Source organism: Leptonychotes weddellii, chromosome 10 (genome assembly GCF_054177405.1).
Source record: "Leptonychotes weddellii isolate Sample4059 chromosome 10, ASM5417740v2, whole genome shotgun sequence".
NCBI classification, from domain to species: domain Eukaryota; kingdom Metazoa; phylum Chordata; class Mammalia; order Carnivora; family Phocidae; genus Leptonychotes; species Leptonychotes weddellii.
The window spans coordinates 71,784,249-71,812,116 of NC_138378.1; the positions used below are offsets into that span (position 1 = coordinate 71,784,249).

Sequence of the window (27,868 nt, forward strand, 5' to 3'; positions counted from 1 at the left end):
GCCCGAAGGGCGTGGCAGGCTCGCGGCCCCGCCCCTGGCGTAGCGGGCTCGGGCGTGAGGGCCGCGGTCTCCGTCTGGGACCCCCACGTCGGGGCCGCCGCGTCGGCTTGCTGTCGCCACAGGCCCGGTCGGGGCGTCAGAAGCGTCTGAGGCGAGGTAGGTAGCTTTCGGCACGCGGGCGCCGGAGTTGGGGCTCCGCAGCCCCCGCCCCCGCGGCCCGGCCCCCTCTGCCCAGCAGCCTCTCCAGGTCTACGAGGCCGGACCGGGCGCGTCGCCGGGCCCCGCGTCCCCCGTCGGGAAGGGCACAAAGGGCTCCTGGGGGTAGGGGCGCCTCGTGCCTTCGCCTCCATTTTGCAGGCGGAACGGTGGGTGCGGGGCGCGGAGGCGGGAGGCCGGGGTTGTAAGAGCCTGAGCGCGGGGAGGCCGGGCCGAGGGGGGCGCGCGTGTCCACGTATCCTCGCGTCCGAGCAGCTGCGCGGCTGGTCGGCCCCGGCCGCGGGCGGACTCACTTTCCCTCGCGGCCTCTCCCCGGGCGTGTGCTGTTTACCCTGCGCGCTCGCCGGGGGCCAAGTGGCCCTGGGAGTCAGGCGCTTGCGCAGCTCCGCCGCGGAGACCCTCTCTCACCAGCTCAGGGTCATTCCCACGGGAAAGATAGAGACGAATGATGCTTTCTTGGTGCCGTGAACGCAGCAGCTGCTGAGGGGAAAAAGCAGATGTCTTGCTTTTTTTGCCTAGAAGGGCCACCCTTTCCAACTGTCATCACCAGAACTGTTCTCAGCAGCCTAGGGGCACATATATGCTCAGGTCCTTCATAATTATTTGGTTGGGTTCGGTGTATTGTTTGTAATAAAAATGAGCGGAAACCTGCCAGTGCCAGAGCAGATTGGACCTCACTGAGAATTCAGTTGGGGGGTGGGGAGTGGGGCCTGCACAAAGGTAGGTAGTATTCATAAATACCCTAGTAGCTCCTAGATCTAGGGTGAGAAGGATGTTGTAAAAATGAATGACAAAATGTACTAGGTCAGTTTGCCTAGGGTTTGGTTAAAAAGAAGTAGAGGTCACCACTTCTCATTCTCATTCTCTGCGTCACCTGGATCAATTCTAAGCTACTCAGTACTGAAAAGAGCAAAAGAACTCAGTTTCATCTCTTCTGAAAAACTTTTAAAGCTCTTCCCTACCCCACAGCTAATTAATCATGTCTTCCTTTAGGCTACTTTCTTCTGCCTCTGCTTTTACACATCACATTGTATTGTGGTTTCCCCAGCTCCTAGCACAGTGCTCGGAACATAGCAAGACACTCAGTGACTGAAGCCAAAACAAGACAAAACAAAACCAAGTAGTGTAGCCAAAAGTTGACAAAACAAAAATTTTCATTCCCTTAATTTGTTGGACCAATTATTTTTACAGGTTAGGGAAGCAGTTGACTTCTGGCTCTCTTAAGTTAAAACAGGCTTTATCTGTCATGTTACTAACTCTGGATAAGTTATTTAATTGCTCTGTGCCTCAGTTTCTTTATCTGTAAAATGGGAGTTATAGTAGTACCTACTCCATGGGTTCTGAGGATTAAAAAAGATATTGATATAAAGTGCTTAGCATAGTTCGTGGCTCAAAGAAAATGTTCAGGAGCTATTAGCAGTTATTAGGATAAAAATAAACAGATACTTGAATAGATTTACTAATACTAAGTATCTGTGTAGTACTTGACCCTTCAGGGTCTATGTGCCTTTTAGTCCTTATCTGTTGCTTGACTTTAAAAAGTCCTTAAGCCTTTCATGATTTTCCCCCCACAGTGAAAGTATTCCATAGATTATCTGTGATTCATTCAGAGTCTCACCACCCACTAGAGATTGATTAAGTGCCAGATAATAATTTGGCCAAGTATTACAGTAGTAGTTGATAAACTCTTGATGTGCTCTGACACTCAGAATGGTCCTGTAAGAGCAGAGAAACAGATGAGGCCTGTTGTTGCTAACAAGAAATCTTCAGGATGATTGGTTCAGTCAGAGAGGCAGAGCTTGTGGAGATGGACTTGGAGTGGCTTTTCTCCTTATAACTTAACTCTCTTCTCATGAAGAAACTGTCTCCTGTCTTTGAAGTTATCCACAAACATTGTGAAAAGTGGAAGTAGTCTTGTTGGCTTTAGCCCTGTTGGCCAGACCTAGAGGTGGCAGATAGAACCCCTAGGGGATGTTGCCTCACTTCCAGGTTTTCCTGCACCACTTTCTGGGGGCAGGAAGCAGGCTAAGTTGTACATTTCCTTCCAGCTGTAGGTCACCTTGACATGTCAGTTTCTCTTAAATTATTTGGAGTCTCCAAAACAAATGCCTTCTTTTCACTTATAACTAACACAGGAGAATTCTGGTCTCTGCTTCTGTTTTTAATGTAGCTACAACGAATCTTGAATCCTTTCTAGGGAATACGGTTCTTTCTGGGGACTCCTTTCCAGATGTGACATACTATAATTAGCTGTTAAAAACCTGCTGCAAGGTGTGATCTTTCTCTAGTGTCCTGTTGGAAAGACTTTAAGGACAAGGACCATAAATTTCCTTCTCAAGTGTGCCTGGCATAGGATAGTCACTCAGTGGAGTGCCTCATTGGCTCAGTCTGTAGAGCATGCAACTCCTGATCTTGGGGTTGTAAATTTAAGCCCCACGTTGGCTGTAGGGATTACTTTCTTAAGATAAAATCTTAAAAAAAAACGAACAAACCACAGTGAATGGTTGTAAAGCCATTGTAGTAGTTCTTTCCAGTGTGCTGAAACAGGCTTACTGACTAACCTGGTGCTTCTGAAACATTGCCAGTCACTTGGAGATCTTGCTCAAATGTAAATTGTGATTCCAAGACTCTGGTGGGGCCTGAGAATCTACATTCCCAGCAGGCTCTGAGGTGATGCAGATGCTGCTGGTCTTCACACTGAGTAGGAAGGTACTAACACAAGTGTCTGCATTTGGTGTTTTTTTTTTTTTAAGATTTTATTTATTTATTAGAGAGAGAGAGCACAAGCAGGGGGAGCAGCAGGCAGAGGGAGAGGGACAAGCAGGCTCCCCGCTGAGCAGAGAGCCTGGCGTGGAGCTTGACCCCAGACCCTGGGATCATGACCTGAGGCCGAAGGCAGAACACTTAACCGACTGAGCCACCCAGGTGCCCCTGCATTTGATTTTTAGAAGTACTGCTAAAAACGGTTTTGTTTTTATGGTTTTGGAATGAAGTCTTGGATTTATGATCTTTTTTTCTATTTATCATGTTACTCTATTTTTAACAATTCTTATATTTTGTTCCAAAAAATGACTTGAGAAATCATTCCAAGATACTTTCCATATAACAAGATTTTTAATAGAAGTAATTGAGGCAGATAGGTTAAAGAAAAGTAAGATGAAGTCAAGGGTAAGATTAGTACAAAAGGTGAGTGCCTTTCTGTCCTAAGCTTTTTGGTTGGGTAGGGTTGCAGATTTGTTGCTGAGCTTCCTAGTAGTCAAAGCAAAGAGGAAATTTTTATCAGTTTCGCCAATACCTTTCAAGTAAAAACAAACTGGCTGTTCAGTGAAACACTTGTTACCAAGACCAGAGAATTCTCCAGTGTGTTCTCCAAAAGAGGATCCTTTGGTACAGTGAGCAGCATTCTTATCAGTAAGATTCTTATCAGTCTTCATACATGTAACCTGACTGCCTCGCAGAAATCATCCAGCACAGAACAAGCAGTGGCTTGTGGAACTGCAACCATGGTTCCAGGGCCAGCTTGCTTAGACAGTAGGAGAGATTTTTGTTACAGGAAAGCTGTTTTTCTGCCTTGCTCTTTGGTGGAAACAGAAGGTACGGTTATTAACACGTGAAGTCCTCAGTGGCCTCATAGTTTGAGTTTTGTTGGATGGGGACAATCTGCTAAGAAGGCCAGAGAGCTTGCAGTTGAGTGGACAGGGGACTGGAAGCTCAGCCAAGCTCCTTGTAGATATGGCAGTGACATCTCTTTAAAGGCGTTCTGAAGACCTGCGTGATGAGTTAAAAGACTGGCCTTGCTGTGTGGCTATCTGGTGGTCCCAGTCAGTCGCCAGCCTGTGAGTGAGTGAGTGAGTGAGAAAGCAAGAGAAGCAGCCTGGCCGCAGCCTTCCCACCTATATTGATTTACAGGGAGCCAGTGGCTCCTTCTCAGGTGCTGGAGGATTCCCCTCTGACTTTAAGCAAAACATAGGGAAGTAGCCCCAGGAAGAGAAGGAAAGGGGCTGCTGGTGCTGGAGCATTCTGAGGATGGCATCAGCCTATTACCAAGCCATGGGAAACATGTCTACCCTCCGTAGCTTCTTCCTTTTCACTTGGCTTTGACCTTCCTTTTTACTTGGCTTCTTCCTTTTACTTGGCTTTGACCTTCGAATAAAAAGGTGGACACGGTGCTCAGGGTGACCTGCCCCACAGGGAAAGACAGGGCCGATGTGGAAGACTAAGGGGCTTGGGGGCTTCAATAGCCAGGGCGGGAGCAGGTAGAAAGGCAGTTGCTCTTGGCTGTTGACCTCCCAGTCTCACACCTCCAGCCACAGCAGTCCGGACCCATCCCACTCTGAGGCAGGCCCTGGCCTCTTGTGACTGTCCCTTTTGTTGGCCTCCGCTGCATATGTATTTACCCCCGATCTTGCTGCCTCCCACGCCTGGATTGGCTTCTGCCTTTAAGCTTCTTTCCCATAAATCTAGTTCCCCCAGAAACTGTCCAGCAACGCTGTAGTGTTGGGTCCTACGCCGCTCCCTCCCCCTTTCCTAGTGGGCAGTTTCATGTTTTTAGAGAAAGAGCAGTACTAAGAGCTTCTTTGTCTGGTTCTCTGGTCAGATTCTGCCACTACGTGTGCAGTGTTCACCACCTGTACCTGTGGGCTCCTGTGAAAACACGGGGAGTTTGAAGCATTTGGCCCCTGAACTGGTAGGGCTTGCTCTGTGAAGTAATACCTGGCCCGTGTAGCTGCTACAGGTGGCCAGCTGTGTGCTTGGCGACAGAGATGGGCCTTGCCCCAACGCAGCATCCCTGGCAAAGCTGGTATAAATCAGATTATTTCGTAGGGAGGTTGTGATTTAACAAATCCTGGAGATAGTCCTTTTTTTGATCAGAGGAGGATTGCTCCCTGGTTGATCATTCCTCTCCGAATGGTTTAGTTAGGAGAGGCGTATCCTCTCTCTTTCTCTCTCCCCGAATTCAGCCCTCCTTTCCCCCTCCTGGATAGGAGCAAGTGGGAGGGAGCACCGGCAGCTGTGACGGGGGCCGCACGCGCGGGGCGCAGCCGATACCATGACGGGTCAGGTGTCCAGGCTTACAGAGATAGCTTTGCCACATACGTGACGTGTGAGCATATTTTTACTGTAGGGCAAGCAGATGCAAGCCTACATCACTCCTAATTATATATATCTGGCAGGTCATATGGCCTCTGTGGGAGACTAATGAGAATTTTAATAGCAAAGTCCAGGTGGTCGCTAGGATATCCTGAAGCTTATATGGCTTGTCTCTTGGTTTGGCCAAGAACAGGGCAGTTCCAGTGTGTATAGACCTCTCCCAGGTGGAGGGTTGAATTAACTCTTCATTGTCTGTGCTCTGAGACTTGCAGGCCCTCACTCCAACCTTGTGGTACTTCACTGTTAGGGAGGAGGTCGGCTGAGGCCTCTGCCCATCCCAGAGCCACTAGCCTGTAGGAACACTGTAAGATATGTGAGCTCTGGGCAGGAAGGCCCCACATAGAGTGATAGGTTCTGTTAGCTGTTGATCTGGGAGTTGGTTCAATACCACAAGTCATTTTCTTCATCCGGAGCAGTCCATTGGAAAAGGAATAAGCTGCTTCTCATTGGAAGTGTCCAAGCAGAATCCCCACCTCCACCCACACCCCAGAAGGTTAGAAGGAATGACGTGTAAAATCTAAACCTGTGGAAATGAGGGCTGGGCCTTCATGCAGATGCCCACCTGGCAAGTGCAGACAGGATTGAACCCCAGAAATCTAAAACTTGTGCATTTGTTAGGCCACTTCATCAAGATTGATGTTTTAAAAATGCTTTGCCTTCAACAGTCATCACTTCAAGGAGTTTTCCCTGATTATTTCTATCCCAGTTGATTTCTCCCTTTGTATTCTGTAGCATCTTCTATACAACATGGAATTAGCTCTCATGGACTTCTTTTATTATTTATTTATTTATTTTTAAATATTTTATTTATTTCACAGAGAGCACAAGCAGGGAGAGTGGCAGGCAGAGGGAGAGGGAGAAGCAGACTCCCCAGGGAGCAGGGAGCCTGATGTGGGACTCGATCCCAGGATCCCGGGATCATGACCTGAGCCGAAGGCAGTCCCTTAACCAACTGAGCCACCCAGGCGCCCTCATGGACTTCTTTTAATTCTTTGCTTTCACATGTATCTGTCTTCTCTTAACTTGTGTAGTTGGAGGGGGGCATGATTTGTCAGGCAGATTAAGAAGTAAGATTATGAAGACTGTTCATCCATACTGAGAAAATAAACCTGCCTTTTCTGAAGCACTGTTTCCATGAAAATCATTATTTCAGACCATCTTACCTGGTTGCTGAAGGGCCTCTGGCGACATTGTTAACCTAGTTCAGGTTTGTATGCACACTTGAAAATTACCTAGAGGTGTCTCCTAAATAGCTTATAATTCTAGCTCACCACTCCCCACCCCGCAGGATAAATGGATACCTTCTTTTTTGAGTAATGAGTCCCGACAAGACCTAAAAATTACATCACCAAAACAAAGAGATCATTTGTTTGCACTCTTTTCTTGTCCCAGCATCATCTTATTCCTGCCCCTGTTGTAAGACCACACACCCCCCTTAGGGGAACAGGAGAGCGGGTAAAAGGGGAATTAGCCACCCATCATGGCCTGACTCTAGCCATTGAGAGAGTTTCTAGGAATGGAGCAAGAAGTAGAAATTGGGGGCTGCAGATTACACTTTTCCAGCTCATGGGCTCAGCTTCTAAACATCTTCATGTGTAGCTTTTTAAACAGCCACGCGGTGAGGCTGTGGCTCTATGAAAACCTGTCTCAGTAGGACTTGGTCACTCATCTCTCCATCCTGTCACTCTCTTCCCTCTTCCATGTGCTGATCTGCTTTGTAACTTGTTCTCTTGATGGTTCATAAAGAGCTCGGGTTCTGGAGTCACACCGTCCTGGATTTGAATCTCTCTTAGCCTTGGTTTCCCTCTCTGTGAAGGGAGATAAGGGGACCTGCCTCCCGTGGGAAACCCACTCTCGCAGACTGCTGGGGGGGTGGTGTAAATGGGTGCCACCCTTAGAGGCCATTTGGCAACATAGGCAAAGTATGTGCAGATGCCTTCCCCTCCGCAGCTGTACTTCTGGATGTTGATGCTGTGCACGTGCTAGCAGGTGCGCAAGGGCTGTGTGCACTGCGTGCTTCTGCCTGGTTGGTGGTGGTTCCTTGCTGCATTGCTTGCAATAAGGAAAGACTGGAAATAACCCCAGTATCCACCCGTAAGGGACCAGTGAAATAAACCAAAAGGCACTCTACCGGAATACAGTGCTGGGCAGTAATAGGAAAGAAAGGAAGCTCGCTCTCTCTGTGTATTGCTGAGGAAAGGTATATGAGATCCTTTTTTAAAAAAAAAAAGGAAAGAAAACATTTTGAACAGGGTGTCCTGTACAGTGTGCTGCTTTTACGTAAAGAGGGAGGATGAAAGAGATTTTTGTGTTTGCTTGCATATGCGTCAAGAGGTAAGAGACAGGGCGCCTGGGTGGCTCCGTTGGTTAAGCGACTGCCTTCGGCTCAGGTCACGATCCTGGAGTCCCGGGATCGAGTCCCGCATCGGACTTCCTGCTCAGCGGGGAGTCTGCTTCTCCCTCTGATCTTCCCCCTCTCATGCTCTCTGTCTCCCATTCTCTCTCTCAGATAAATAAATAAAAAATCTTAAAAAAAAAAAAGGTAAGAGACATACAAATTACTGAGACCCTTTACCTACTTTTATGGGAATTTCTAATAGTAAATATTTTGCCTTTGTTCTCTGAAACATTGGCTGCTTTTTTTCCCTCTGTTGGATTCCTTTGTGGCTTGTAAGGTGACTTGTTACACTGATTTCTGTGCCCCCCCCACAACGCTGATGGGCACCTGCTGACACGCAGTATACATCGTGCGCCGGGCACGTGCCCGGCATGCCCTGTGTGCGGTAGCTGGTTTGTTTTATTTATTTTTAATACTTTTATTTATTTGTGTAACCAACTGAGCCACCCAGGCATCCCTGTGGTAGCTGGTTTTAGTGAGGGATGGAGACAAGGGCAGAGGGAGACTTCTATCTGCAGCGCATTTTATATTTCAACCACGTTACCTGTCCAAAAAACCCCGTGCAGTGGTTGTGAGAAGTAAGAGAGTACGTGTGAAGTGTGTATGCTCTTCTGGGGTCACCTCTGAATGGGCCTGGAGCCTCATGTGCCCAGGCAGACAGAGTAGGACCCTTTTCCAGGACGGGATGCTCTCAAGGTGTGGCTGTGCCCACCCAGTTCCCCAGTGTGCGAGCTGAGCAGGATGAGCCCCTCTCCACTGGCAGCCCCACTTTCTCAGGCTTCCCTGTTGCTCCCAGCACCTCCTCTTGCTGTCACTTCAGCTCCTGGTCTCTGCGGAAGCAAGGCTGTTTTTGTTCAGGTTCTAGCTTTGAGGTTGGTCCAGTGCATTCCAGGTGGCCTCCGAAATCCCGGGCACTATGCTTTCCTTGTTCCCCTTCCAAATCCTCCCGAAGCTCTTGCCCCGCCTGCCAGCTCTCCTGCCCCAGCCCCCAGGGCTCCCAGCCTGTACTTGTTTCTGTACTCTTAGGCTGACCACAGGGGTCTCTGTTAGCCCTGAAACTCTTAAAGGAATGGTTGTATTTTCAGGTCCAGCTCCCACATTGTTCCTTCTTCCCTCCCTGAGTGCTCGCCCTGGTTCTCCCTCGCCTGCCTGCCCCCCAGCCCGGTGCACGCTCACGCGTGCTCTCTCACTCACTCTCTCACTCTCACTGTCCCGTGCACACATGCTATGTGGCCATTGCCATTGTTATCCACCCGGATTTCCATGGCTTCCCTCAGCTGCAAGTTAATCACAACCCAGGCTAGTGGGAGAAGAGTTGCGGCTCGCCCTCTCTCCGGTCGCTGGCCACCCTTGGAATGAGAAGTCGCCACCAGCTCCACAGCCCGAGGTGGGGTTTCTGTGTTTTGAGAGGATCCTGCCTCCTCCAGCAGGCGAAGCGGTCACTGTGGGAACACCCTGGGCTCAGCCAGGGCCTGAGCAGGCCCTGCCTTGCTGTTCCCTAGAGCACAGCGGTCAGGGCCAGGCCCGAGCCGCCTGCCGATGGGAGCGCTGCTGCAGCAGAACTGTGGCCGCGGCCGGGCTGGTGCAGGGAGGCCCCAGGGGGGCCGGGACGGAAGTGCGGCTTTGCGCCTTGGCTCTGATTTGGACCCGCATTCACCTGCCTGGGCCCCTGGTGCTGGCGCTGCTGCCGGCCGTGTAAAAGCAGAGGACAAAATGGTCTGCTCCTCCTTCCCCTTCAGAAAACTCCGGGGCCAGGGAAAAACCAGACCTGTGTTCTCCTCTGAGGAAGTAAACACCGTTTGTTCTTTCTTTTCTTTGACCAAAAAAAAAAAAAAAAAGAAAACGTCCTTTTTTTTGAAGTATAGTTGACATATTTATATTGGTTTCACATGTACAACCTAGGGATTCCACAGTCGTACACATCACACAATGCCAACCAATGTAAGTGGGTAAGTATCGTCACCATCTGTCACCATACAGTGTTATTACAATATTATGGACTTTATTCCCCACACTGTGCTTGCTTACTTTTTATACATCCCTGTGACTTATTTACTTTATAACTGGAAGCTTATACCTCTTAATCCCCTTCACCTATTTCACCCATCCCCCCCACCTCCGGCAACCACTAGTTTGTTCTCTCTGCGTCTGTTTCTTTTTGTTGTTCTTTTTTTTGATTTTTAGATTCCACATATAAATGAAAACATGTGGTATTTGTCTTTCTCTGACTTATTTCACTTAGCATAATACCCTCTAGGTCCATCCACGTTGTCAGAAATAGCAAGATTTCATTCTTTGTTTCCACAGTCTTAAGCTGTTTCCATAGCTTGATTGTGGTAAATAATGCTGCATTGATCTGTTCAAATTAGTGTTTTCCTTTTCCTCCCGTAACTGTCCACAAGTGGAAGCGCTGGAGCGTACTGTCCTGCGAGCTTTCGGGCTTTCGTTGCCTGAGGAGCCCGCACACTGTTCCACACAGGCTGCGCCGGTTTCAGTAATTCACCAACACTGCACAGGGGGCTCCCTTTTCTTCACCTTGTCGCCAGCACTTCTTATCTTTTTGATTTGGGCCATTCTCACAGATGTCAGGTGATCTCTCACTGTGGTTTTAATTTGCATTTCCCTGATGATGAGTGATGTTCAGCATCTTTTTATGTGTCTGTTGGCCATCTGTGTGTGTTCTTTGGAAAAATGTCTATTCAGGTCCTCTACCCATTTTTAAAAATCAGATTTTTTTTTTGGCGTTGAGTTGCATGAGTTCTTTATATATTTGGTTATTAAATGCTTATTGGGTACATGATTTGCAGGTATCTTCTCCCATTCAGTAGGTTACCTTTTCTTTTTGTTGCTGGTTTCCTTCATTGCAGATGTCTGTCTTAATCATTAAAAAGCAAGGTTTCCTAGGTACAGATGCAGAGAATGTATCTTTTTCTTTTCTCTTCCCATTTTGTAGAGAGCTGCAGGCTTCAGGGGAACCCTGACCTGGGGACGTCTCCATGGCCTTGGGGGAAGAAAAGGCCGAGGTGGAGGCATCCGCGGACACAAAGACCCCGTCCTGCGGGCGGCGGAGCTGCGGAGCGCAGGAGGTGGACACCCCGGGGCTCGTAGGCGGGAAGCAGGAGGAGCCCCCGTGCCTGGAAGCCCAGGCTGTGGCAGGGTCTGCCTCCCCCGTGTGGGGGACAGAGGGACTGTCTGTGCCTGCCGCCAGCCCCTCTGGAGCCGACCAGCCCCAGGCCAACACCACCAGCAGGGAGCCAGGAGCTGGTAGATCTAAGCTTGCTCTTGGTTGCCTGCCCCTTCCTGCTGGCACTGGGACTAGAGACCTTTTGCACTCTGTGGGAAGCCAGGTAGGTAATAAGGCGAATGGGACGGTAGATGTAACTGTTGTGGTCCTTTGGGAGTATGTTTTAGCATTTCCTTACCATCTTATCTGCTTTCCCAGCCCCTGTACAAGGAGGGGAATGGGGGGGTGGGGAGTCTGGGTGTGATGATTTCTGTTTTACAGGCTCACCTGGAGAGTTGGGCTTTGGGGCCAGTGGGGGACTCTGTCCACAGCATCTCCTGTTCCTCAGGAGTGTGACTGGTGACCTTCTGAAGACTGGGGATGCTGTGGCCAAGACCCTTGTGCCCAGAGGGCTGGGCCATGGGAGCTGTGATGGGGGAGCCGTGTCCTGTTTCTGACTTGGTGATCTGAACTCTTGGGGGTGGGGGGCCCTGACGAGACTTGGGGAGGGAGGGTGCAGGGCTGTGGGCTCCTTCAAGCTCTGAGACTCTATCCCCTTGGGACCCAGGGAACCTGACAGAGCCTTGGAGCTCCCATGGTGGGCGCCACTGTCCCTGGGTAAGTAGAATTTCTTGGGCCTCCCTGACTGCAGGGAAGCCTTGCCTAGTCAAGTCACAGGGAGCAAGCAGTCGTGCTTGGCTCTGTGACCTCAGTCTTTCAGGCCCTCAGTATAATTGGGAAGGTGACCGAATGATCCATCCTTCCCGACTCTGACATCCTATTATGTTCTGCTTGCCAAGGCCCTCCATGGGAAAGGCTTTGATTGCGCCAGGATCACTGTGGCCTTGGCTGCTGCATGCTGCCCCCACGTGGTTCTGCCCCGTGAGGATGCTCTGAGTATGACTGTCTGGGAGAAAACAGCAGCTGGGTCCGTCTGCCTGGGAGCCAGGAGTGGTGCCCAGGGCACCTGTGAATCCGAGATTTAGTGAGGCAGCAAGTAAATGAGCAAACACAGAAATAGGCTGTTTCATGAGCTCACTACAAATGGGCTTATTATTGTGGTGCCTGTTCGTTGAGCTCTGACCCTGTGCTTTTCACACCTGAGTTCCTTTAATCCTCATGTCCCGAGGAAGTGCTACTATTACTCTCCCCATTTTACAGATGAGGGAAGGGAGGCCCAGAGTCTCCATCTGGAAGGTGGCAGTTGGGTTGGCATCAAGTCTGTCTGGTTCCAAAGCCCACGCCCTTAACCACCGTGCTGTCCTACCTTCCTCGGGGGCAAGTTCTTCATCGAACAGATGAGTTGAAGAGGCTGAGATGAGGGACTCCCTTTGTTCATTTATAACAGGCATGAGCTGAACAGGTGGAGCCTGGTGGGTCACCTGCAGAGGGGACGGGCTGTGGATGAGTCTTGGGGCAGGGGTTTCTCCTGCCCAGGACATGCTTCTCCGAGGTTAGGTGGTGTGCCCCAGCCCCGCCGTGACGGAGCCGCTGTGTGCTTGCCTGAAGACGGGAGGGTGGGAGTGGTTTGGGGACGACGGTCGGCTTCCCGGAGCACGTGGAGCTGTCGTGCTGGCCCCTCGCCACACGCTGTCTAGTTCTTGCATCAGATGGCAGACTCTGATTGCAAGAGCTCTCCAGAATATCATCTGGGTCCCCAAGGAAAATTCCACAGTTGTCCTCTAAGAAAGAAATGTGGTTTGCTTATTTTCACCTTAGTGCCTTTTCTTCCCTCTTCTCATTGCAGATGGAGGAGACCAGGCTTTCTGCCTCAGAGGATCTACCTCAGACTCTTAGCGTTCCCCGAGCCGCAGGCCTTTGCTCAGGACACGATGCTGACAGTGAAGATAACCCGTCCCCGGTTGAGTCGCCGCGGGCGCTAGACCTCAGCCAGCAGCCCCACAACTCGGGTTTCCCTTTCCCGCCAAGGTGGAGGCCACTGGGGAGCCAGGCTGCCGCTGCTCCTCAGTTCTCCAGCTGCAGCGTCTCTGCCTCCTCCCTGGGCAGCAGTCTGCAGGGTCACCGAGAGAAGGCAGAGCCTCCACGTTGCTCAATTGCCAAGGTCTCCTCCTCCCTGGAGCTGGTCGTCCCGCAGTCGGCCCCCTCCGTGGTGGCGCCAGGGCCGGGGCTCCAGTGGTCACCACAGCCCCCGTCCCCCGGGGTTGATGCTTCTGGGCTGGGCAGGAGGCGCCTCTCCTTCCAGGCCGAGTACTGGGCCTGTGTGCTACCAGACTCCCTGCCTCCTTCCCCCGACCGCCACTCTCCGCTCTGGAACCCGAATAAAGAGTATGAAGATCTGCTGGACTATACTTACCCACTTAGGCCCAAGCCTCAACTCCCAAAGCACCTTGACAGTCATATACCGGCTGACCCTGTCCTGCAGGACTCCGGCGTAGACCTGGATAGCTTTTCTGTGTCCCCAGCAAGTACCCTGAAGTCACCCACTAATGGCTTCCAGAATTGCCCATCAGCAGAGGCCTCTGCCCTGCCATTCTCTAGGCCCAGAGAGCCAAGCCTTATGCGGTGGTCCTCTGGAGTACCCCAGAAGCAGGGCAGCGTGGGGTTGGCATCTTGTAACCAGCTCACATCTACCCCCAGAGCCCCAGGCAGTAGGGACGCTACTTGGGAGAGCAGAGAGCCAGCCCCGAGGGGTGTGAAGGACTGGCTCCCCATGGGCAAGCACCTTGAGGTGGGTTCTCCCCAGCTGAGGACATGGGACAGAGGGTGGCCTTTGCCCAGGACAGAGAGAGAGAAGGGGGCCAGCCAGGGCATCTGGCACCCTGCCTGCACAGAGTCTGGGTGGAAATCAGAAGAGGAGGTAGAAAGTGATGACGAGTACCTTGCCCTGCCCACTCGGCTGACGCAGGTTTCTAGTTTGGTTTCATATCTAGGTTCCATTCCCACCTTGGTGACCCTGCCCACTGGGGCCGCCAAAGGGCAGACCTCCCTGGATGTGTCAGACAGTGATGAGCCAGCTTCCCTCCCGTCGGACTCGAGCCAAAGCCAGCTTCCTTCTGGGGCTGCCTTCAGAGGGCCCAGGGGCCCCGAGGGCCAGAACCGCCCTTTGCTGTGCTCCTTCATCCAGGCAAGGGGCTGTGCAGGGGACAGCAGTGTGGGGAGCCGCCAGGCCCTGGGGGTCTCCGGTCTGCTGGGAACACGCTCTTCCCTGCCAGCTGTGTGGGACCGGCGCGCGTGCTTGGACCCAGATGCCACAGGGCAGCCTCCCAGGAAGGGAGAGCAGGGAGAAGAATCGCTCGTGCAGTGTGTGAAGGTAAACCTACGTTCAAGGGGCTTCGCCTAGAGGTGTGGCTTCTGCCAGTGCATGGAATCGAACGTAGTAACCTTGGGCACTTTATATGTGCCAGGCACCGCGCTGTGCCTTCTTATTTGGTTCTCACCACTCGGCCCAGTGCGGACTACTGTTGTCATTCATGTTTGGAGAAAAGGCAGTGAGCGGTTAGGTAAGCTGCCTACCCAAGGCTGGAGCCTGAGCTTAACCACCACTCAAGGCTGCTTCCTAGGCCTCTTGACCTTGAGGATTAAGAGGTATTCTGCATAAGAAACGTCTGTTCACATGCCTTTAGGAAATACTGAACGAAGGTAAATGGTTTTCTTGACTGTAGGACTTCTGAGAGCTTCAGTTTGATAAAGTGGTGGAGCTGCAGAGTTGGGAGTCATTAGATGCACTGTGTCCTAGCCATCTTGGTCACCAGACCTCGTAGACGCGTGACTGTCTGGAGGTAGAATTCACTCTGGGGAGCGGGGTCGCCAGCATCAGGCAGATCTGAATTTGAATCCAAATCACTGCCATATTTGGAATTGCAGCTCAGTCTTCTGAGTTTGCTCATTTGTAAGACGTGGAGCCTTGCCTCTTCGGGATGTTGTGTGGATTACATGAAATAATTCATGCCAAGGGCTTTGCGTAGTCCCTGATACAAGGATGTTCGGGAACATGGCTCTCCACACACACACACAGTCCACGCGCGGCCTCGTGTCCTGGGTGAGCGCACGGACACTGCACACGCGCAGCGGCTGGCCAGGTGGCGGGAGACCCATGAGCCAGCACGACAGACGTTTCCTAGCATCTGAGGGCTTCAGTCAGCCCCGCAATGTCCCATGTATGATTTTATTTGTCCTGTGAAGCAGGTAGGGCGCATGTTAGCATGTGCCTCTTTTGTGATAAAAGATTGAAATACTTCGAGGAAAATGCAAAACAGGGACATGCAGTTTTAATTCACTTGTTTCCTGCCATAGGTTCAAATTAGTCAAGATTATAGTCATTTATTTTGTTTTCCTCAGGGACAGTTAGTTAGCAGTGGTACTCACCCAGGAATCGGTCTCCACGGTAGGCGTGCCTCCTCTGGGCCAGTCCCTGTCCTCCCATCAGCTCCTCTCCCCACGTGCAGGGCAGGCTGCTCTCAGCCTGTCATTTTTGGTGTCACAAAGGCTGAGGGGAGACAGAAACCATATTGCCCTCGCAGAGGTCTGGAGTCATGGGGTGGGGACAGGCAGGGGAGGAGGGAAGAGACTGACCCCTCAAGTGAGGGAATGCTCGGGAAAGGTGCACAGTCTGGCTCCCAGAATCCCCTGGATTGAAATGTAAAACAGTTCGTTCAGTAACACCGTGTATTTTATTTGTCTACACAGACATTCTGCTGTCAGCTGGAAGAGCTGATCCGCTGGCTGCATAACGTAGCGGACGTTACAGACCACTTGATTCCATCCAAGTCCAATCTTACAGGTCTCAAGTCTTCTCTGCAGCTTTACCGGGTAATATGTGGTCCTGGCTTATGGCCGTTCTCTCACCAGAGTGGTGGCTAAGCACTTGATTACAAAGTAGAAGCTCAAATAACTGATACTCGGTATGCTATGGCGCAATTGGCTGTTTACGTGAAATCTAATCAGAGGCCCTTTTCAGATTCTTCGTGCTGAAAAACTAAAATGTAGGAGTTACTTCCCAGGCCAAGCAGAGTTTGGAGAAAATATATTTATCTTCAGATATACTTAAGGGAATTTGCAGTGTACTTTTGCAGATGTCTCAGGGGTTAAGTGTAGAACTGCACTATTACGAGTCACTAGTCACAGATGGCTATTTTAAATTAAGTACAGTTAAAGATTCGTATTTTCCAGTTGTACTAGCTACATTTCAAGTGTCCCGGCATTTCTATCATCACAGAAAGTTCCGTTGGACAGCCCTGACTGGAATTTGCTTCTCCATGTGTTTGGTTTTTGGGTTGAGGGTTTTGGGGTTTGTTTTGTTTTGTTTTGTTTTTTGCCTCTTTTTCATTAAGGTCATGTTATTTTTTAAATCTCTTTAATTACGAGTTCTGGTTAATTTGACTTTAGATCAGGTGTATTTGGAGTGATAGTTTGTGCCTGCTGTTCTGGAATAGTTACCAGTAGGTTCCCCTTCATTCTCAGAAGTACAGTCACCCGCAGTATAACATCAGCCTTGACTGAACTACCCACAGCCCTCTAGCATGTCTGGTTGGCCAAGCATTTCTAACCTCTTTTGAAGGAGCACAGGTAGTAAGTGGGGTCTGAGCCTGGGAGGCTCGTCTAGAAAGGATTTTCTCAGATAGTCCTTTGAATTTCTGGAACCTAATCAAGTGCCTTTAGCGGAGAATGTGATGTACGTATGCCTCGGCCAGAGCAGCAGCACCCCAGCAGCCCCACACCCTGGCAGGAGAGAGAGCCAACATGGCGCCAGCTAAGATTCAGGGGTGGGGCCTTGCCTGGACGGGCCAGCTGCGGTACCTTCGTGGGAATGCTGTCTTCTGCCTGGTGGAGAGAGGTTGCCCTGAGTTCTTGCCCCGAGTATGCTTGAGGAAAGAGAAGACTGAGTGCGATGGGGTCCTCTGTGTGCAGCTTCCAAGTGCGTGTGCAGAGCTGAGCAGGGCCCACCCCTGGGAGGCTTAGGGGCAGTACCACTGTGGGGAGAAAGGAAATTGCCGGGAAGTTGTGCTCACACTATCTGGGTGGTCTCTCCAGAGTGCCTCAGCCTCAGCCTCATCCGCATCAAAGCAAGTGCCAAGGAGAACAAGTCCAGTCCCTCCATTTTATCCCTCACTCTGTCCTCTGCCTCAACTTGCAGACTAGCCAGAGCACCTTTCTTGCTTTGTGGGGAGAACTGAGAGCGGAGCTGGGAGTTATCCTCACAAGTCAGTGAAGACTCGCCCTCTTGTGTCACCCACACAGCTGTGTCACGATGTGGGATCACTGTCAGCCCCTTCCCCACACAGATTGGTGCATGCCGCATGTGTATGTGTGAGCTACCTTGACCGCTGCTTAGAGGATAGCTCGTATAAGCAAGTCTGTGTCCGTGTGTTCACATATTGTCAACCTTGACTCTGTCTCATATGCTTTGTCTTAACACATTGGGTTTATGGTAGCATATGAACTACAGAAAATACTAAAGAATAAAATAATAAGTACAGGTATTAGGGCAAAGGAAAACTAAAGACAGGAGTACAGTTAAATCCAAGAGTAAGATTCTAACTCCAGAATGTGAACCACCAAGTTCTGTCCCCTGTACCAAAGGTTGTCATGGATTTGACTTTACACATCTTAGCAGCTAAAGAAACATCAAAAACAACTACAAGGCTTGGCCCACGAGGGGAAAACAAATCAGCTACTTAGGAGACTCACAGCTTCCCCGATGCCTCCCCGAGGCCCACAGTCTGCACAGAGCAGGGCACTGAGCGAAGAAGTGGGTGGGGGCCCTTCTCTGTGGCTCTTACCAGGTTTGTTAGAACAGAAGACAGTGTGTTCTGAGAATCCCATAGCCTTGTGAGTTTATAAAGAAACCCTGACTCCCAAGCTGTTCATGAACCAGGCTCTCCCAGGGAAAAGAAAACTCGTCTTTTGTCCAACTGTAAATGGAAAAAAGGATCGAGTCTGTATTTACTCTGGGCTCAAAGTAGGTGAAGTTAAACTAACGTGCTGCTTACTTGGGGAATTCTGAAAATGGGATGGGTTTGTCTTCCAGGGTAGAGGGGAATTGAGCTACTCCACAAGGGATCATTTTGAGTAAGTTTTACTGAACAGTAGTAACAAAGCTTCTTTCTTTCTTTTCTGATGTGCTTTAAGCAATTTAAGAAAGATATAGATGAACACCAGTCCCTGACGGAGAGCGTCTTACAGAAAGGGGAGATTCTTCTTCAGTGCCTGTTGGATAACACCCCAGGTGAGACGCTTGAAGTTTTGAATCCAGCCAGCACTCCTTCCCTCCCAGCAGCAGGTCAGGGGCCGCAGGGTCACCGGTAAGGATCCAGTAGTGCCAACCCCGCCTCCCCCACCCACCGCCTTAGATTCTGTTGGCTGCCCGCCGGCCCTCACCTCGTCACGGCCCCTGCAGCCTCACGGTGAGCCGGTCACCGAAAGGTAAGCGGAGTCGAGCCTGCAACGACACTCTTTTACCGTCCCCTGGTACTGACCTGCGCCGGAATGCTGGTTTTCATGCAGTCGTCCTCGGTTCTCTGATAGGCTATTCACAGTAGGGGGCCCTCAGGGGTGCCCCTCCTTTCCCAGGCTGGACCCCTCTCTGGTTATGTGCTTGGTATTCTGCTAGGAGGAAGTATCCGTTTCGGTGTTTGAGAGCAGTCCATTCTGAGGGAGCTGCTGAGAGTTCATTTTGCAGGATGGGTTCCCAATTTAGGAAAATGTAAAATCACAGACTTTTAAGAGTACGCCTAAGCATTCAGGGTGCGAGGATTCACGATCGGTGTTGCCCTTGCTGTGGGCAGGTGGGAAAGGGAGGATGAGCTCGGAGAATGCTGGGTTAAAGCCGAGAACTGACGGATTGCCCAAAGCAGCCCCTGATTTCCTGTAAGACTAAACAGGCAGGAGCTAAAAGATCGCATCTGTATTCTGCCGCGGTTTTGGAGTGAGGTGGGGCTTCTGCGGGAAACCAAGCACAGAAGCAAAGCTGGGCTGGACCCCTGGGCTTGAGAGGCAGTGAGGTGGCGCTGGCCCGACCAGAAGCGCTGGGTGCGTGTGAGCGAGGCGGCCTAGAGCAGTTTCTCAATGGGCGCTACCCACATTTGGGGCCACGTGATGCTGTGGCAGGCGGGCTGTCCTCCACACTGCAGGAGGGTTAGCAACATCCCTGGCCTTCACCCATTAGATGCCAGTAGCACCTCCACCTCCTCTCCAGTAGTGACAACCCACAATCTCTCCAGACGTTGCCAAATACCCCTGGGAAGAAAAATGACCAGGGTTGAGAACTGTGAACGGGCAGAGGGATTTCAATGGGACAGGGAGCCACCGAAGGACTTTCTGGCCGGGCAGTGGTTATCCAGTGTGAACTGGGGGAGCCCTTGGCAATCCCCTGCCTTCAGGAAGCCTTTGTTTTGGTTCTTGCACGAGCGTTTTTTGGGTTTTATTGGGGCAGAAATTCGGTAGGTCAGGCTCTTGTGCTACTTGTAATTACATCCGTCTTGTACTGAACACCGTGCGCCAGACGCCGCGCGCTGAAGCACTTAACATACCAGGTTTTTGTCCCGTTCAATCACAGCCTTGTGAGATGGATGCTGTTATTACCCTCACCTCAGCGTTGCGAACTTGCCTTGGAGCACACAAGCGGTGGCAGCCTGCTCAAGCCCCCTGCTGCCGACTGCCCTGCTGCTGGGTCTGGAGGTGCGGGGGCCCGAGCAGGCAGGGAGCGCGCGCCATACTAGGAAACTCTGCCCAGACAGAGGCCACTTGTAACAACGGGCCTCTTAAAAGCTACAGGTTCTTTGACCTTCCTTCAAAAACCAATCCAGTAATAACTTCTCAGTGCTTAATCTGGAAAAAGAACATCCCCCTTTGCCCTTGTCTCAACCTGAGAGTCATCTGGGGGTTCCTGTGATTTTCAGGTATGTACCCAGGCCCTTTGAGATGGACTCATTGCCCCTGCCATCCTCTGCTTGGACTACCAGGAACTTGGGTGTTGTGTGAAGACCACACGTTCCCCTTGACCTTCACAGGGTCTCTTCCGCTAGATGCACTAGTGTTCAACTCTCTCCAGGGCACAGTGCCACAGCATGGGTCGAGCCTGAGCGCACACCCCCTTACCCAGCTTTGCAGCCCGCTTTCTCCCCCGGCCACAAGCAGAACCATAGGAACAAGAACCACATTCATTGCCCCTCCAAAATGTGTCTGTCTCCGCCTCCTGCCAGAGGCCTCGCCGTGGAGAGCTGGCTTTTTCACTGCTTCGGTGCACGCGTTGCCAGTCCTTTCTCATACCCAAACTCCGCACGCAGCTGGATCACACGACTGGGACCTATCAGCCCGAAGCTGACCCAGGCTCCTGAATGTATTCCATTAAAACACCAAAGCCTGGCTGGGAAAGATTGCATTCTCACGCCCAGCTTTCCTTTTACTTGGCCCCCACCAAATATTCTAACATCCTAAAATAAAAGTTCAGAAACAAAAATAAAGGTCCCCTGAATTCCACTGACGAACACACAGGACTGAGCCAAGGCCTGGTAAAAGTGGAGGGGAGAGCCCAGCGGCCGCCCGCGCAGAGGAGCTGCACCCCCTGCTGTGGCCTCCCTAGAGGCTGATCTCCCCACAGCTAGACCTGCTTCCTTCTCCGGCCACATCCTCTACCGATAGGCAGCTTCCCCTTTCCCTTCCGCTGCTGGCAGATGTTGCAGCTGCAGCAGGAAACTGGACCGAGTGTTAACACAGCTGATAAAGGCTCAGGAAGCTAAAGCAGCCTTTGTGTTTAACAAAGGAAATAAGGTTTTTAAGAGAAAAACAAGCCTGCTGTGATGCACTCTGAACCTAGTCCATCCCTTCCTTGTTGGAGGAAATCTTGGCCTCACTCACCTCTTGTCTTAGCTTTGCTTTCAGATCCTTTTCTTTTGAAGTCTGTTCCTCGAGGACCCACCAAAAAGGGTTCACAAGCATTCCCGAATACATTACCAGGCTACCTGTATACCTGCTAAGTACCAGTTCCCCAGCCAACAGAGGCTCTTAGGACCTGACAGCAGGACCCAATGTCCTAATCTCGGCATATTGTTTTAAGCCTGCCCCCGAGGATCTGGGTGTGCCTTGTGTCTTAACTCTAAAAGCCAGATTACACCAGTCACCAGAGAACCATGCTTCTGTGCCTTTTTGTGAATTACGTAAATCCAAAGTGGAGCCAGCGGAATTCTTCTCTCAGCTCTAATCAGAAGTTAACATGGATCCCCCAGTGCAACAGCAGTCCCTGGAGAGTCACTTGTTAAAAAGTGTGGACATCCTGAAATTATTGCCATGTTCCTATTTTGTGTAAAAATGCTACACCCTTCTATGATTCTTTAGAAAATGCAATCACATGTTGTGTTTTTGTTTTGGGGTTGGTTTTTTTTGGCCTAATTGCTTTGAACCTCATTTGTTAGTGTTAAAAGATGTCCTCGGGAGGATCTCAAAGCAGCCCAGTGAGCTGGAGAGCCATGCAGATCGCCTATATGACGCTATCTTAGCTTCTCTGGACATGCTGGCCGGCTGCACCCTCACCCCGGACAAGACGCCCATGGCACACAAGAGCACGGATGTGAAGGGGATGCGCCTGGTAAGTAGGCAACCCCAGAGAAGAAAATCTGTCCTTGGACCCCAGTGCCAGTTAGGGTACAGAGCTCCTGCTCTAACAGTTGGCTAGTTCTTAGAAGCTTGTTGAACCAAGTTATTGAAACAAATGAGATGCTAGAAGACCCTGACACTGAAAAAGGGAGATGCTACCATTGCCCGGAAGAAGGTTGAGGGTCTTCCTGTGGTGAGCTGGCTCACTGCGGTGCCTTCCGGGACTTCCTTTCACCCTTGCTGCCTGTCCGAGGACTAGGGTGCCCCGCGCTCGCACTTCTCTGCCCCTTCAAGACAACAGTGGCAAAACTCCTCTATCCCTAAACTTTTTTAATGTCTGCATGTAAACTTCTCCAATATAGGGCCGCTGTCAGGCTCCCTGTTCTGTAGGCTCTTCTTGCCCAGCTTTTTTTTTTTTTAAGATTTTATTTATTTGTTTGACAGGGACACAGCGAGAGAGGGAACACTAGCAGGGGGAGTGGGAGAGGGAGAAGCAGGCTTCCCGCGGAGCAGGGAGCCCGATGCGGGGCTCGATCCCAGGACCCTGGGATCATGACCTGAGCCGAAGGCAGACGCTTAACGACTGAGCCACCCAGGCGCCCCTGCCCACCTCCTTTGGTGCTCCATCTTCAAGCAACTCGAAAGCACCAAGTGCGCACAGAGTCTCACTCACTGATAGGTCCCCACCCCTCTCCTTCCCAACAATGATCTCTGCAGACTGCCTTCCAAAAAGGGCTAGGGGGATTGGCGGGGGTAACATGCCTTAGAGACTTAACAATACAACTTTCTTTTGATCTTTGGGAAAGTCGAACAGGGAATGATAGGGAAGAAGAGCTAAGAGAGCAGAGGGGGTGGGTGCCCAATGTGGGATCGCCACTGCCCAACATTCTGTAGGATTCTACAACTGGACCATATTTTTTCTGAAATTTCCTCTCCTACAACCAAAATGCGATGCTTAATTCTCAGACTTTCTAGGTGACAATTCACTGTAGCCAAGAGAACGTAAAGGATAAAATCAAGGTATATCAAGAGGAGGGAGTCCCTGTACTTGCCTCAAAGAAATTTGAGCAATAGTCATTTTAGTTCTAAAATGAATACAGTGATTGTTGTTGTCATTTCTTCCTCTGCAGCACTCTGCCTGTAAAAAAAAGTTTCTCTCTCTCTTTCAGGCATCTTCTCAAGCAGATATGTAATCTGTGGACTAAAACCTGGCTGGTGGGAAACTTTCAGGAAGCCCTTGTAAGAGCCATTTAACACTCAAATCAAGGGGGAAACTTAACTGTAATGTACTAGCTTTAAAATGCCCTTCTCTTCCCTGAAGTAAGGGCTTTTGAGTTACTGTTCTTTATTTAAAATGAATCCTTCCAAACTGAGGTTTTCCTTTTGGTGCTTCTCTACAAAAGCCTGTAGCTTTACAGTTTTTGATAAAATAAGACTAATAAGGCTTACAGGTCTTTCATACCCATCCCCCCCAATCCAGTTAAAAAAAACAGAGCTCCTAAAATAGTCCACCTGCTGAAATCCTTTAAAGAAGGTTCACATGAGAGAGAAGGTACCAAATACTTGGTATTTTCAGGCATACCAGAAGACCCAAGAGACTGGAAAAAAAAAAAAAATGAATCACTGGCCAGGAACTTGGGTCTTTTTATAAAATTAAGCTTAGGTTTATAAATCCCTCTTGAAGATTTTAGAAGAGACTTTAAATCCCCAAATTAATAGAAAGTTCTGAACAAATTATTTTTGGTTATTAGGACACTTTTTAAATTATCTTCAGGGTTTAGGAGGGCTCCATCTGCCTGCCTAACTAATACGGCAAAGGAAAATGTGTCAGAGACTTAGGGAACTGCCACTGAGCTTCCGCAGGACTGTGGCCTGATTATCCACACCTAAAGGGTACCTCCAGGAGGACGCATCAGTCCATTCCTAGTCTCCAAGATCAGGGAGGAGAAGGGCATGGATAGGGTCACGAAGCCTGGTTACAGAAGCTAAGGCTGTCAGTGGTGAAGGAGAAAAGGGAAATTCTTCATTGCTTGGGAGTGACATGTACCTTGACAGGAAAAAAAAAACCTATATGGATCAACCATCAGTTCTGTAGCTTTCTAAAGCAAAACGTTCAGCTGTTGCTGGTAACCACAGATTCTGCAAAAAAGGAAAAAAACACCTTTAAAAAATTTCTCTTGTGTGAATGAACATGGAAGGAGGGGAAATCACATCTCCCCCTATATATTTCTAGCATTATGGTGGGCTAAAGACTTCAGAAAAGGATTCTTCACACTTAAATATATGTGAGATAAGCACTTAAAGATCTTTTTTCAAACTCCTTCCAGATGCTCATTGGAGGAGGGTTCTTAAGAAAGGAAGATCTCATGTTTATAAAGAAAAATGAACAAGTCATCTTGAACCTAAAGAAGGTGACACTGGAACGATTATTCTCATGAGCAGACTTCTGACATCCCCTCAGAACAAAACATTTAATACAAAATTACCTTCTTTAAAAGAAGTTTAGGACTTTAGTTTTGGGGCCACATAATCGTAACACTATCTCATCTACCTCCATATGAACTTAAAGTCCTATTATTAAATGTGACTTTTCTGCTTTAAAATCTCTGACTTTATCGTCACTGGGAAAAGAAGCTGTTAAAATCTAGTATTTAAAGATTAACTACAAAAGTAAACTATATAAAGTGCACTATTTCAAGTGCCTGCTGCTATGGTATGATTTACCAATGAGCAAGGGCATGATTAGAATTCAACCCTGCCATCTCCATATTAATCTTAGTTCCATTGTGAGATTTAAAAAAGACAGGACAAAACAAAACACCTCCAGAGCAAATAATTACATACGTAAAATATTCTTAAAAACCTACAGATGCTTTAAAAATGTCTAATGACCTGTGTTCTTATATTGATCTATTTCACCTTCTCTTTGATGTGGCTATAAATTGGTACATGCCTTTCTACTGTTACAACAGCCCTGAGGTGTTAAACCCATTTATTTGCTAGTATTTGATAGACCTGTTTCTATTCACAAAAAACCTGAAGACGACAGCCCCGGGGAAACAGACTTGGCCAATGTCACAGCAAGTGAACGCTGAATATGCCGTTCTGTTCCCATCCAACCTAATAATTGCCAGCTTCAACAGACAGGAATTTTCAGAGCATTTTATTTCAGAGTACCCGGTTTCCCAAGAAAGTTACTACTTTCATTACAGAGATGATCTAAGATATTTTTATCTATCTCCTTTGAAATAAGGTGTGACTGAGGGTACTCTGGACCTCGCTGTGAATGCCACTGAAGAGTTCTATCTTTAGCAGTGCTCTAAGGAGTTTAAGACCACCCTTAAAACTCCAGCTGAAATGGTTTCAGCCTAGGAAGCCACTGCAGCATGTCCATGAGCAGCCACAGCCGGGTTAGGGGCAGACAGCCTGGCCGGCCACTGCACCAGGGCTGGTGCGCATTCGCCTTAAGGACAGAAGTGGCTTACATGGACATAAGAGTAGTTATGAGATCCCACGTTTACCTGTAGTAACATTTCCTAGTAGTCCCTGTAAATAAACAGAATCGAAGTCCACAGGGAAGTGGTAGCACTAAGACCTGGGTTCGGGTTGCTAGGCTCATCTGCAAATAGGAGACAGTATCAATACAGGGCTGTTTTGAAACTTCATCGGGAACATAAAGAAGGGATGATGTCAAGATGCTGCAATGGCAACATGTATGCTAAAGGAAATTTCAGTCAAAGGTCAAAGAACAGGAAGTTCCTGCTCAGACCAGAGTGGCTATCATTCTATTAGGGTTTCCCAGAGATTGCAACCACTCAGGCTCAGAACACTTCACTTACGTAAGCTTATTCACGGCAGCCACGGGCATTAAAATATGACAAGTGGGAATTCCCCTTATTAAGTGAACAAATTATTAAAGCCCATAGTAGCTTGAAGTGTTTGTATATTTTTTTCAAAACTGCATTTATTGTCATATGCAAAAAAGCAAATAGGGAAGCATGCTGAAACATCCTGTGGTAGGTAACAAGCCCCAGTCTTGACTGCCATGGGGGAAAGAACACTGGATTTTCAAAACTAAGTAAGTATGTAAATACGCTTACATCTTAAAATAAATTCATGTAATGTTCGTTCTTGTTAACTCACCAATAAGCTGCCAGTTTGAACAGCTTGCTGTATAAAACTGAAGTGCACAGCATCACATTAACGGTTATAGCATTCATCTACTTTAGAAAATAGTTTATGAATTCTTTCCCCCTTTATACTGTACCATTAAGGCAAAAACCAAACCTTTGAAGGATTAAAAAAAAAATCTTCACCCAAGTAACTATTGGTAACTTGGAGGGATTTTTCAGTTGCCTTATGCGAGGATGAATAGATCCAACAAGCACATCTATAATACAAAGTAAACTATGATTTTATTGTGAAATTCTCATAGATGGAAAATTAAATTGAATATTTATTCTGTCCATTTCATTTTACAATAATCTTACCACTTATTTTTGTACCATGTATTTCAATTGCCTGTTTAGTGAAAATAAAGAAACCTATCATTTTTGGCTTGTTTTTAAATTTTATCACTGGATTAAAGATCCCACCATAAAACGTGCTGCCAACAGCCACATCCCAAGCGCCTAAGTAGAGAATGTTTTGGGCTGCTATTTCAACCCCAAGGAAACAATCTCTGACTTCTGTCACCTCAAAATGTCATCGTTAGCAGAAGATTTTTTGTTTCCCACAATAAAAACAAACCTTAGGATCTTTAAGGTCCTTTTAACAAAATTTTCACATGTGCAAAATTCCACTGAAATAAATACATTTTTCTCATTTATCATTCCCACCTAGCATTTGTGTTTTCAGTTAATTTTTAGGGATATAATTCCTAAAATTAGGGCAATCAATAGTAAATTTCCTGCCTTCTACTTTAATGCTTTAATTCTCCTCCAACCTAAATTATACAATTGTGGAGGATAAAATAGTTGACATGTGACTCAGAGCATGGAAAAAACAGTATCAGCACACACATTAGCCTGATCACTTGCCAATTAGGAAAGGTGTGCTGCTTTCCACCTCTACCACAGAAGAATTAACAAAGTGTTGATCGATGAAGCCATTTCAAATGGTTTTAGAGAAGGAGCAGAGATAATAGACTAGATAGCATACATTCTAGACTTGTCTTCCATACAACTTAAGTCTCCCTGAACCACTAAGCTTGGTTAAATCCCAACACAGCACAGAAGCCTCCCTAGGTCATTTACCGGGTGTATTATCGGAAAGCATATTGGATGCTGCTCTTAAGATAGGTCTACAGTGCCCTGGTTGCACACACACATGGCTGTTCGGAGTATAATGCAAGGCTCTAATTCCCTTTAACCATAAGAATTAAAACAATACTTATCACCATACAGTTTGATATTACTTCCAATAAGTACAATATTTATTAAACATATCTTCAGTTGTTTTGTTACATAGTGTGCAACAAATTACAATATTCTGCAGCCACAAATTATATGCAGAGTATGAAGAAACTATTAATCAGATAGTGTAATCTTTCCATTTATAACTCTACAAGGAAGAACTAGCAAATCAGATCTTACATATAACATCTCACTAAACTTTATGCATGGAAAGTGACAGACACTGGTTGTGCTGTTTGATACAAAATGGCTGAACTTCATCTTCAGAAGACTAAACCTGACATCTAAACATGCCAATATAAACATCAGAACAAAATATATTCTAACCAACCACGGGAAACAGTCTGGTATCAGGAAAAGCAACAAGGATTACACACATTATTTTATAAACCAGCACACAAAGGTTTAAAACAGTTCTGAAAATGAAGTTAGCTGTCTTGAGTCAAGGGAATAAAAAAAAAGTCAGTATTGACCATTTACAATCTCTGACCTTTGTGGAGACGGTAAGAATCTGTTGTAGTGCAGCTACATACAGTACAATTCAGGCAATTTTGTTTTTTCACTTGGGTTCAGATTGCAAATTCATTGCTGTGAGAGAAGGACGGAGGCAAATTTTAGCAGCAACCTCCACCTGACTGCTTGACCGGAGTGCTCTGAATTTTCACATTGGACTTCTCTGCACCACCAGCTGTTGCTCCAGGACCCATTCGCTTTTTAATCTCAGCTGCCATCGTCATGAAAGACTGTTCTACATTCGTTGCGTTCTTAGCACTGGTTTCCAAAAATGGAATTCCAAGGGAATCAGCAAATTCCTAAGAAAACAGTAAGGATTAATTAACACTAACATGTTTTCCCACTTAGTGCATTTCCATCATCTGAAATGGGGAGGGAGGACGGCCTGAGTTTACTGAATCC

The 27,868-nt window shown here is 48.5% G+C and overlaps 2 protein-coding genes across 4 annotated transcripts in view; one reads left to right on the forward strand and one right to left on the reverse strand.

Annotated features, from left to right (window-relative positions):
• Positions 1–26,095, forward strand: CEP68 (centrosomal protein 68). Of its 3 annotated transcripts, XM_031019439.2 has the most exons (8): positions 1–156; positions 10,719–11,112; positions 12,736–14,259; positions 15,636–15,758; positions 18,078–18,174; positions 21,359–21,531; positions 22,709–22,778; positions 23,867–26,095. In XM_031019439.2, exons 2-7 carry the CDS (start codon positions 10,762–10,764, stop codon positions 22,730–22,732), a joined length of 2,292 nt encoding a protein of 763 aa, XP_030875299.2. In that variant the 5' UTR covers positions 1–156; positions 10,719–10,761; the 3' UTR covers positions 22,733–22,778; positions 23,867–26,095. The 3 variants fall into 3 exon arrangements, with proteins under 3 accessions (XP_030875299.2, XP_030875298.2, XP_081689732.1); XM_031019438.2 differs by having other exon boundaries at positions 22,709–26,095; XM_081833606.1 differs by lacking the exon at positions 1–156 and adding an exon at positions 12,150–12,351 and having other exon boundaries at positions 10,977–11,112; positions 22,709–26,095.
• Positions 25,931–27,868, reverse strand: part of RAB1A (RAB1A, member RAS oncogene family) — a 29,299-nt gene continuing 27,361 nt past the window's right edge. The window contains exon 6 of the mRNA XM_006748407.3: positions 25,931–27,765. Within this exon, the coding sequence (XP_006748470.1) occupies positions 27,568–27,765 (198 nt within the window). The 3' untranslated portion in view covers positions 25,931–27,567. The remainder of the gene's footprint in view (positions 27,766–27,868) is intronic.

What these genes read in the sequence shown, in the direction of transcription:
- CEP68 (XM_031019438.2), top strand. Translation starts at nt 10,762, where the DNA reads ATGGCCTTGGGGGAAGAAAAGGCCGAGGTGGAGGCATCCGCGGACACA. An exon ending in TGCACTCTGTGGGAAGCCAG is followed by an intron (nt 11,113 to 12,735) that starts GTAGGTAATAAG and finishes TTCTCATTGCAG; the next exon opens with ATGGAGGAGACCAGGCTTTC. An exon ending in CTTCTCTGCAGCTTTACCGG is followed by an intron (nt 15,759 to 18,077) that starts GTAATATGTGGT and finishes ATGTGCTTTAAG; the next exon opens with CAATTTAAGAAAGATATAGA.